This window comes from Eurytemora carolleeae, unplaced genomic scaffold (genome assembly GCF_000591075.1).
Source record: "Eurytemora carolleeae unplaced genomic scaffold, Eaff_2.0 scaffold827, whole genome shotgun sequence".
Lineage (NCBI taxonomy): Eukaryota > Metazoa > Arthropoda > Copepoda > Calanoida > Temoridae > Eurytemora > Eurytemora carolleeae.
The window spans coordinates 90,795-102,944 of record NW_019397877.1 but is presented as its reverse complement, the minus strand read 5'-3'; the positions used below and the strand labels follow the sequence as shown (position 1 = coordinate 102,944).

At 32.1% G+C, this 12,150-nt stretch overlaps 1 protein-coding gene across 1 annotated transcript; it reads left to right on the top strand.

Moving 5' to 3' along the window:
• The first annotated feature begins 6 nt into the window (after positions 1-6).
• LOC111716186 (uncharacterized) lies at positions 7-10,259 on the top strand. The gene is made up of 11 exons (XM_023491618.1): positions 7-52; positions 416-540; positions 865-973; positions 1,061-1,126; positions 1,959-2,021; positions 2,745-2,822; positions 4,679-4,763; positions 5,304-5,392; positions 5,917-6,782; positions 8,932-9,047; positions 10,084-10,259. Exons 3-11 carry the CDS (start codon positions 921-923, stop codon positions 10,123-10,125), a joined length of 1,458 nt encoding a protein of 485 aa, XP_023347386.1. The 5' UTR covers positions 7-52; positions 416-540; positions 865-920; the 3' UTR covers positions 10,126-10,259.
• The last annotated feature ends 1,891 nt before the right edge of the window (positions 10,260-12,150 follow it).

The following is a 12,150-nucleotide window of genomic DNA, read 5'->3' as shown; positions in this document are numbered from 1 at the left end:
TACAGTATAGTGGAGTTTTTCCTCCTACCTCCCTTCCACTAGATAATATTAGGTTAGTGTTTCCACTACTTCTAGTTGAGTATTTAACAAGATTTTAACAAGTACGTTCTCAATACAGCTTAATCATATTTAATAATTGTAAACATCCTGTTCTATTCACAATAAACGAGGATTTCTACAACCTTATTAGACATTTACGTGAGAATCTCTAATAATTATATCTAATGATTTCAAAATATCCGTGAGCATATGGTCATATTCTCTGTCAACAGAGAATATGACTAAACACATTTTTACGGGGATAATAAAAATAATAAAAAAAGGACGGATAAATTATGAAAAAGATTGAAGAAAAAAATTTGAATTTTTTTTTTAATTTTTAAATTCGATTGGACTTGACTGTTGTTGGTTGTAGGTCTAGTACTCCTGCCAGTGATGCTGAATCAGGAGAATGCAGTGACGGAGAATTATCAGATTTAACTCCTTGTAATCCTTCACCTTCACTCTCACAGCTCTTATCCTGGACAGGATGTACAGCAGGTACAGTACACAGTAGTATACAGCAGGTACAGTACACAGTAGTGTACAGCAGGTACAGTACACAGTAGTGTACAGCAGGTACAGTACACAGTAGTATACAGCAGGGACAGTACACAGTAGTGTACAGCAGGTACAGTAACAGTAGTATACAGAAGGTACAGTACACAGTAGTGTACAGTAGATACAGTACAGAGTAGTTTACAGAAGGTACAGTACACAGGGAAGATGATTGCACACTGTACAGTAAAATATCTATTTACAGAGGATAGAGAAAGGGAGGATGTGTGTACATTGTACAATGTAAATTACATTATCTATGTACAGAAGGTAGAGAAAGGGAGGATGTAGAGGAGAACTGGAGACAACATGTACAGTGTTTGATGACAACTTCTTCACAAGAAAATCTGCTCCATACGTTCACACTATTCGCCAGGTAGGAGGGGAGGGGAGGGGAGGGGAGGGTCTGAATCTAAAATATAACATTTTAAACATGCCTGGTGTTCAAATCTCTATTGTTTAGATTGTTCCGTGACCTAAAATGTAGAACGGTCAATCTGACAGAGGACTCGTGTACTTATCTTTCCAGGTAGGCATATTTACACCATGTTCTCAATAGGTGTACTCAATAGGTGTACTGTACAGGTACACTGTACATGATTGTAAATGTACACGTTACTGTTAGTACTCTATACAGATTTATATGTATAATACTGCCAATCGAAAATGTTGGCCAAAATGTTTGTTTTTATGTCAGCGGTTTTCTAGAAACCCCAGTTTTAGTAAAAAGGAATAATCTGTTTAAACATTTGATTAATGATAATCTAAAAAAGTAATTGTGAAAACTGTGCATTAGACACGGCTTACTTGGAATATTCTCGAGAATTTCTCAATTTCTAGAAAACCTGAACAATTTTACCGGAAAATACATTCTGATGAGATCTATTTTAAGCAACTTATATTAAGATTTTAATCTTCAACATTAACTAAAATACTATTTCTGGATCGGACTTCAAATATACTAAACTTCTTAACCTTTTCGTGCCAGCTTTGAACATATTTGGCCAGTTTTTCGGTCGGTGGGCAGAATATTTCCCAGATTTCCTCGTCTTTATTGGCGGATTATCTTATCAGAAGTTTTTTACTTTTTTCATAAACCATTTCCGTGATCAGCCACAATCCGGCCATGGTCGGATCAACCCTTTTATTGGAAACAAAGAAGCAACCGAAATATTTTTATAATAGATTTTAAAAATCAAAATGGTCATTTGTTAAAGAATAATGTTAAAAAACTAATTATCGGATAATATGGTTTTTGTGAAAGTTATTCATTTTCTTATAATTTTACAGGGACCTAAAACCCGCTGAATTTTTGCGAGAAATATAATAAATTTCAGATTTAACAAAAATCTTTTGTTCAGGGAGGTTGAATCTGTTCATCCTGTTCATACTCGTCAACTTGGTTCAACATTAATAAGATTCAGGTCAGTTCAGGATTATTTTGTAACAGTTTAACCCAGAATTTATAAAACGTCGTTTGTTTTCTAAAACTTCTAATAATGGAATGCTGTAGATATTTAAATTTTAATTGAATAATTAAACATTATATGGAGCTCTTTTAAACTGTTTCAGCATATTTCATGGCTATTTACTTATTTTTACAATTACTTAGATTTAGGTAAAATATTATAAAACCAATTGAAAAAATGAGAAGACGACATTTTACAAATTTGTTTGATATTTCCGAAGTTCTGGATTAGATAAGATAAGATACACTTTAAAGTGTATTGCTAAAATACATGTACATCTGTGTGTAGTACGAGTTTACAATTACAAATTGATGATTATATTAATAGTACAAGTATAAAGCAATTAGGTAGAAAATAGGTCTGGCTGTTTTGATTATTTTTTCCACCTAATTTCAATAATGATAACAACACATTTCAATTAAATAGATTTAAGGAGAACTATTAGAGATCAGGGTTCGATTTTATCTTATGCAAAATAGTTTATACATTTATTAGAATAACTAGAGTTTAAAGTAATTTTCTGATATGTACACAACAAATATCAAAGCATAATAAAACATATATAAAACTGTACTTTTTTACATTCACAATCGCATCTATCGATGGTTAGAAACTAATTATCAAATGGCCTTTATTTTAGTTCAAATAAATACACGGCAAAATTTAAATACTTTATAGGGAGCTCCTTCAAGTGGTGGAACTAATTCCTGATTGTCCTCATGTCTGGTGTGATTTCAGTCTTCTTGGAGATCCCAGGTAGGAAGCTGGAGACTATCTATCTTTTTTTCAGTGCTAAGCAAGCAAGGAAAGTTATTTCAGAGGTGTACTCATTTTTTGTACTGCAGTGCACTGTCTTTGGGCGGTAATGTAAACACGAGACGGATGTTACAGCCTGACATGGAATTCATCTTTCACAAAAATAATCAATGAAATATTCTGGTCATAGGAAACTATTACGTTAATTATCAAATTATCAAAATTTATTGCTTTTAACCTCCTCGGATACCAGACGAACACTGAGAGAACTGGTTTCAATATGTACGCAGAGTATACGCGTCCCCAATTAACTTTCCTTGCATTAGTACCTTGGTGCTAAGGATCCATTTAATTTTGAAGCGGATCCGGATCCTGGATCCGCATTGGAAAAAAATAGATCCGGATCCAGTTCATGAAAAAAAATTAAGATTTACTTATTTTTTTCACAGAAAAATTTTCAAATTATTTTTCTTACTTTTTCACTTATTTTTTTCCAACAAATTTTGTGAACCATTCAGAGATCAGGACATCTCTGACAATCTCTCTTTTTTCAACAATTCAGATCTGAGTTTTGGTTGATATTTTGTTCTTGGATACGGATCCTAATCCTAAGCACTGCTTTTTCCAGTCACCAACCCTGAGATTACATCTTCTAGCATTGGGACACAACGCAGCTTAACACATTAAAGGGTTTTGAATTTTTATGCGGTTTAACAAAAATATGAGAAGTTTTACAAATTTAAGAAAGTTTATTCTTAACATTTAGTTAGAGAAAATATTTCTAAGGACTAACCAAAAATAAACGATCGACAGTGATTCATTATTTACCTTATATTTTCTCTTGGATAAAATTGTTGAAAAATTTAATAAAAGTTTTTTAACTTTAATAGTTTATTTTAAATAAATTTTACAATATTTTGAAATTTCAATATGATATCAGATGGAAACATTTTGAGACTTCCATATTTCTTTTTTTTTCATTCTTGATCATCCATTCCTTGTGCATCCTTCATTCATACTTCGGCTAATTTTGAAAATAAAAATAAATGAATTTTTTGGATGCTTTTACAGCTAGCCAAATCACAGAGGCAGAACTATTTTTTCGAGCCCTGTATCTATATTCTGAGAGTGGCAAGGTTTCTCTCTAACTTGTTTGTTTTTTAATACAAAATTTAATTAAAGTAAACTTTTATAAAATACAGTTTTGAAATTTGGAAGTTCACATACAAGTATTTGGGTGACATGCCTTTTAAAGCGAACCAAGCCATGTCCCATCAATCTCTTTTCATAGGGTGCAAAAATTTTTTCTTTTTTATTCATTTAATAGACTTTTGGTTTAGCAGGATAGAGGTTTTAAAAAATGTATTGATGACAAAAAAGTATTATTTATTCAATTTAAATTAAACATTATTAAAAATATTATGTTTGCATTTTGTGCATTTTTAAGTATCCATTGTTTTAGTTTATATGACAAGGTTTTGAGAATCTATATCAGCAAAGCTAATAATGGGGAATAAAAGGCAGAAAGTAAAGATACAATTGAAGTAAAAACTGTTCTGAAAAGCCTAACTTAGCTTTACATAAAACAATTGTTCGTTTTCATAGACAATATTTTAAACCTCTACAGTGGGCTTCTATGCTGTTGGTAAGACTTATCCATGCGGAGAAACCTTTGCATTTTCATTTTCTGCTTTGTATTGAAAACTTCTCTCATTATCGGAGGGGCAAAAAAAACAAATTATGGAAAAAAATGCTCGCATAAACTTCCGGGTCGTTTTCTATAGACAGCATCTTTTAGTACACGGGGCTCTTAAAAACAAAAAATTTGACATTTTTAATTACACTATTTTTCTAAGGTTAACGGAAAGAATGAAGTTTAATGTTCTGGAGATCCAAGAGAACTTTGAAAACTACGTAGACAGGAAGGAATCTGTCAGCTCGGTAATTTAATCGATCTTTTTAGTTTTTAAAGAGACAGTAAGCGTAATTTCAAGTGAACCGAAATACAAAGATAGCAATGCCCGATTTACTGTGGTATCCTTAAAAGCTTTTTCTGATAAAGTGTGAATTAGATATCTTAGTTTACAGTTTTCAAAAACTGATAATAAACATTCTTAAACCTAGAAAAACGACAATATCTTCCACATTATTAATCAGATAAAGGTTTCAAGGGTACAGTTATGAATCAGGCAGTGTCAGCTTAGCATGCAGGTTCACTGAAAATTACGCTTACAGTCTCTAAGTTTATTAAAATTAAAAAAAAACATTGTTTCAATACAAATCAAAGCAATCAAATTAAATTGATTTGACTGATTTGATTTGATTTGATTTGATTTGATTTGATTTGATTTGATTTGATTTGATTTGATTTGATTTGATTTGATTTGATAAAAATTAATATTATTATTATTATTATTGATTATTTATTATTATATTAAAATTATATATATAGTTTATAATTCGGAATTATGGTTATTATAGTGCTTGGAAGGATTGAAGGCGCATAGTAAACTGGCCTCCCTTGGGGAGCAGGGATACAACATAGATACAGACGAGGTAGAGCTCTGCAGGTAAATATATATCTATATATATACCTCCCCCTGGGGGACCTGGTTAACCAGGGATACAGCATAGATACAGACGAGGTAGAGCTCTGCAGGTAAATATATATATATATATATATACCTCCCCCTGGGGGACCTGGTTAACCAGGGATGCAACATAGATACAGACGAGGTAGAGCTCTGCAGGTAAATATACTGACGGGCATTGAAGATTTTCATCCTTATTTTCACACAATGTCCACTATCCAGGCCTCAAATCATAATTTATGAAAAGCTTTACGTAGTTGGACTAGGTACGGATAACTAGCCATATCTATTTCAACTACATCTAGCTAATCATAAACTTTACCTCCGTTCTAGGGGTTGCTCTTTAATGCATTGTTAAAAGAACTGTCGGTTAGTATTATTTATTGAAATTAAATCTACGAATTAATCTTTCCGTAAATTTGAACTTCTTAAATAAGGTTATTTGAAAGTAAAAATAATTTTTAATGTCCTTAGAATAGGATTCAACAATATTCGTATTTTAGGATTTTGTACAAGATGCACTTTCAGCAGCTGCTACTGTTAGAGAGCTACACCAAGCTGCTCCACTTGCTGAGCAGCTCTGCAGCTGCCAGTAATGTCCAGGATATCAGCAGCGAGGTGAATAGGATGAAGATAGGACTTCTAGGATACCTGGCCATAGCCTCACAGCCCTCCACTCCCAAACATGGGATGAGTCCGGGGCCCTCATCTCCTGTTCATTCCCACCCAACCTCCCATCCTTCATCCCCTAATCCATCCTCTCACCCTTCTTCCCGTCCCTCATCCCGCCGCTCCTCTCCGCCCCCTGGTTCTGGCCCCGCCTCCCGACCTGGATCCGCCCGTTCCTCCTCCTCTGCTCCGCCTGCGGTGGATGATGAGGATGAACCGACACCAACCGCCTCATGCAGTGAGACAGACGAAATCTTCGTTATAACTCCTGATCCTACAGTTATATCAGCTGAAGATGATCCTACAGTATTATCCGAGGATCCTACGGTTGTATCTGGAGATCCTACGGTTGTTTCTGATGATCCTACGGTTGTTTCTGGCGATCCTACGGTTGTTTCTGGAGATCCTACGGTTGTTTCCGGTGATCCTACGGTAGTTTCTGCTTTAATTGTTCCTGAAATATCTGTAACCCCTCCACCACGTTCTCCTTCTCCTCCTGCCCCCCTTCCTAGTAGTGGAGCTGAAGCTACAGAACTCCTGGTGGATCTCCTAGAAGGAGAGGATTGGAGTGAGGTGTGGAGGATCTGGAAGGAGTCTAGACACCTGCTCCTACAGGAGATGCAGGATCTCCAGCTAGATGATGATCAAGTATCTGAGATCCTCAATATCTACTGTAAAAGTATCGCGCAGACCAAAGAAGGTGAGTTTATCTATATTCTAAATATGTAAAGTACTAATCTTTGTTTGTTTTGTATGTCCAATCATAACTCAGGAACCCCTCAACCGATTTGCCTAAAATTTTGACTGAGGAACTCGGTATAAACACGGGAATCTAGGCAATGAATATTACATTTGTAATTTTTCAAAATGTTTATAAAATAAATTGACTATCGGGCCACGTATTCTTGTAACAATATTACTTCTTAAAAAATTATAAAGTATTTTTTCTAAACAAAAAAGTATTAATTTTAAAAATTGAAGAAAAAAAAAACAAATAAAGGGATTTAGATTCTTTACCTTAAATATTTTTAGTAAGAATTATGATATTAGAAATATGATATATAAATTGTTACATAACATTCAATCACTGGTTAATTCCACAAAAATTTCGATATTCTTCTTTTGGAAAACATTCGTTTCATAGTTTAAAAATGTTTTACGGTTCATTTCCATCTTTCAATAAATGTTCGACAATAGTCTCAAAGGAAGCATAAAAGCACATAAATGTTGCCTGATTAATTAATGGAAATAATTAGGTTTAAAAAAAAAGAAAAAATGATGAATGGAAAAGAATAACTAATGGGATGTCACGTATTCAACTTTCAACTATAAAGAGAGGGCAATGAGACTAAGCCGCCCATCCCGAGAAGTTAAAACTATGATTTTCAGTGTGGATGCCGCCCCTTTATGAGTTTTGCATACACTCATGATAGTCATATATACAGTATATACGCGACCATCAATTTAAGGATTGACATGCCTAATGGTAAACTGTAAATACGTGTCATGTTCAAAAGAACTAGGTTATGTTCCATTTAGAACATGTTCTCTTTGTATACATTGTAAAACAAAAACAAACAAAAATTTAGCGGATTTTATAAAAAATTTCGTGGATTTTCAAAATGTTTTAAAATAGAATTTTGACTCAGGCAAATTTTTGAAAATATGAACCTTCTCTGGGGTCACGCGAGGTCCCACAAAAAGTTTGGGCCCGATCGGTTCAGCCGTTTTGACGTTTATTGTATATTGTATATTGTATTGTATTCCTGCTATTCCATCTGAAATTTAATAGTTTTAAACGGTTTCTTTTCCTTATTCTGATAAAGCCCCTTTAAGCTTCATGCCCTCCCTGGTAAAATTAATATTTAAATTCATAATTGAGCAAAAACAGTCGCGGATTATGGGCATTTCAAGATTTAAACATTAGAATATATTTCTTCATGTGTCACTTCAAGATCTAAACATAAAAGAATATATTTCATCACGTGTCACTTCAAGGTTCAAACATACAAAAATGGAATAAAAGTTAAAACTCATATATCAGCAGTTATTGTCTACAATCTACAAGTTGGTTTAAAGTAGACTTTTCATTTTCCTAACAATGTAACATTTCCCATAATCTGGTTATTTTGGTTGACTTTTGGTTGAATTTTGATAAATATTTAATTTTTTATGAAGGTCTAAGTTTGGGGCAATTCTTCAAATATTGAAATATTTAAAATATCTGTACAATCCCTTTAATATTGAATTATTTAAACTATCTGTACAATCCCTTTAATATTGAAATATTTAAACTATCTGTACAATCCCTTTAATATTGAAATATTTAAACTATCTGTACAATCCCTATAATATTGAATTATCTAAAATATCTGATACAATCCCTTTAATATTGAAATATTTAAACTATCTGTACAATCCCTTTAATATTGAAATATTTAAACTATCTGTACAATCCCTTTAATATTGAATTATTTAAACTATCTGAACAATCCCTATAATATTGAATTATCTAAAATATCTGAACAATCCCTTTAATATTGAATTATTTGAAATATCTTAACAATCCCTTTAATATTGAATTATTTGAAATATCTGAACAGTCCCTTTAATATTGAATTACTTGAAATATCTGAACAATCACTTAATATTGAATTATTTGAAATATCTGAACAATCCCTTTAATATTGAATTATTTAAAATATCTGAATAATCCTTCTAATATTGAATTATTTGAAATATCTGAACAGTCCCTTTAATATTGAATTATTTAAAATATCTGAACAGTCCCTTAAATATTGAATTATTTGAAATATCTGAACAGTCTCTTTAATATTGAATTACTCCAGGAATATTTGTGATGACAGTAAGCAGCACCGAGTTAGCTGAAGTATGCTCCAGGCTGATGGATATATCAATGCAGCTCCTGGCAGCAGTTAAAGAGTTGGAGAAATCAACTTCACAGGTAGCTCCTTGTATTTCTAGCTGCTCCCTGTATTCCTAGCTGCTTCTTATATTCCTAGCTGCTCCTCGCATTCATACCTGCACCTTGTTTTCTAGCTGCTCCTTGTATTCATAGCTGTTCCTTGCAATCATAGCTGCTTCTTGTTTTCATAGCTGCTCCTAGTATTAAAAATCTTCTTAAAATAATTATATTAATAAATTAGTACCTCTTGATTTGTATTTTTACAAGTAAATCAGATTTTATTTTGTTCCACTTTATTTTCCTTTAGCATTAATTTACTATGAAATGTGATATTTTTTCAGAATTCATAATTTTTAAGACGTACTTAAAATTTAGATAGTTACATCTTTTTTGTTAAAGGGATTGTAACGATTAAAAAAAGGTTCCGCTGTGAATCGGGCTTGTGCCGCTTTCAATTTAGGGTAACTCGAAATTACGTTGACATTCCCTTTAAGCTTTAATCTTTAATCAAACTATTTTTATTTGGACTAATGTTATTGATATGCAGTGCTAACCAGAAAACTCTGGACTAGGACGACGACTTTTAAACTTAAATTATTACTTTAGATAGTCCAATGAGCACGGGAAACAGAAATTATTTAGTGTAAACAGACCCATTTCACTTGATTTCTGATTTAAGAAGTGTCTACTAAAACTATTTGCTTTATAACAACATCAAATACACTTACGTATTGCTAAAGTCGTCTTCCTATTTAGGAGTTTTCTGGTTATTACTGAAGAACATGTTTTTTCGTTCATATTTAATTATACATATAAGACAGCTTAGTGGCGTTGGATGAATTGCAAAAATTTACTCATCAATTTGCATTTTTTGTTTTTAACTGTTTCTTATAATTGAATGTATATGTAACCCAACAGGGGAGAAGGTTTATAAACAGGAATCTTTAAAAACGCATTTGATTGTATTTCTTTTTAATTATGCACAATTATAAAAAGAACATTAGTTGGTAATAGCCAAAATTTATTTTTTTTGTATATTTTTTGCCATTATTGAATTTTTTTAATGTTTTTTCAGAGAGGTCGAGAGTCTCCTGGTAGAATAGAGAGTTCCCTGTAAGAGTCTAAATAAACCAAGCACCCCCTCTCACAAAACTTTAAGTTGCGCCTCGTATCATATTTAAGATCTAATATTAAACAATTATTATTTAAGATCTAGAAATAATTTAAGAAAAATAAACACACTTTGCATATTTGCTTTTTGCACATCGTAAACATTAAACAAAATATTTATATGTTTGTAAACCCTGCAGTACAGTACAGTTCAGTACATGTACGCTTGGTATATTCTTATATATATTCAGTAAATTAGTTGCTAGTAAAATCGTTATGAATATTTATTATTAAAGTATATTTTTGTCATTTAATCTCAAATAAACTAAAATTTAAAAAAACTTTTATTGCAGCAAGTGGTAGCGATTTATAGACGATTTAGACACATTTAAAACTCAACGTTTTATTATAATTATCGTTATTAATCGCTCGGATCGTTTTTACAAGAAAAAAAAACTGATCAACTTCAAAGATTTCAAAAGTTTGCTTTTTTCATACGACTCATGATGATTTTAACCTATAAGAATAAAAAGTGAAAAAAGATAGTTACGACAAACTCGTTTTTGGATCGTTTTTGCATCGTATTTGGAAGGAAGAATAATACAAATTTAGAATAAAATATTTCAAATACATTCGCCTTTCTGACACTAGGAAGGATAAGGGTTGATTGGGATAATTATTACAATTGACGTAAGTTCAAGTGACTCTCCATTAGTATCATATCAGAAATGGACTTTAACCTTTAACCAGATGTCTGGACATGAATGAGATATCCTTATTTTTGGATTAAATTGACATTAAATGTAGTTTTGTTTTATAAAAGTTCCTTAAGAAATCATTCTTTTCGGCAGTCGATAAAACTTGTGTGAAACCTTTTATAAATTTATAAACCGAATAAAATCAAATGCCCAACTACGGCCGAAGTCTTCTTATGAAACTCTCAGAAGTATATGCTACCGTAGTCCGGCTGATTTATGCTTAAAATAATAAAAATCTGTGCACCTAAGATTGTTAGTCTGTGCGGCTCAGAATGGATGGTTTGTTCTTTTGCTTTCGTTAAACTCTCTACAGATCTGCTGCTTTATACTCTGCATAGTGCACATTCCAAGCATTCCAAGTTGGCGCCAACATTTCCAAATCCTACAGGGATAAATATAATTCAACTTTTCTCATCATGAAATAATAAAAATGTGCATTTTATCTTACTTTTTTCAAATACTAATAATTATCAAAACTTAAATTGATTAATTGGTAAATGCCCTGACTGGTGCAGACTCGCTTTCTTCCATACCTCTAAAGTTAATTATAGGACAAGATTTATTAAAGAAAATTAATATTAAATTAGTTTTGATAAATAATAATAATTTTTTTGTAAAAGGTAAGGTTCAGAATTGAGTAATATAGTATAAACCTTCTACTAATTGAAAATAATGAGATTTACAAGTTGTGAATATTGATAATCTAATTTATACTTAATCAGACAAAACTTTTAAGGGTACCATTGTAAATCGAACATTACCATCTTTGAATGGAGAGTTACTTATAACGCTTGGCAGTCACCTTTCTTTGAAATAACTAATGAAGCACAGTTCTATAATTTTATATCACGCCCAGTCCTATCTAACATAAATTTTTTGGCTTGACGATACTCATTAGAATTAGAAACAGCTTTTTATGCAATTCTCCTGGTTTTAATTTGTCACCCATCAGATCCCGGCGCCATTTTATTGCCGCGGTGCACAACTCTATTTGGCGCCCGACTGTCGTCTTTAAGAGATAGCATCGGGAAAAAGAAGTCTGGATTTAGAACATGTAAACTCAGAATACTGGTTCACAGCAAGATTAGACACTAGACAGCTTGGAAAAACTGCATTGAAAATAAACAAGATTTCCAATTTGCATTTTTCTATTCCTCCGCAACATGCAACGATTTCTTTCATTTTCCAAATCAATTAATGGGTGTTACAAAAAATGATCAATAAAGATGTTTTATACGTTAAAGCATCACATTTTTTTTATATTATTAAACCAA

Coding starts and splice junctions, on each gene's coding strand:
- LOC111716186 (XM_023491618.1), top strand. CDS start 921: ATGACAACTTCTTCACAAGAAAATCTGCTCCATACGTTCACACTATTC. Junction 974..1,060: donor ACGTTCACACTATTCGCCAG/GTAGGAGGGGAG, acceptor TCTATTGTTTAG/ATTGTTCCGTGACCTAAAAT. Junction 2,823..4,678: donor AGTCTTCTTGGAGATCCCAG/GTAGGAAGCTGG, acceptor TATTTTTCTAAG/GTTAACGGAAAGAATGAAGT.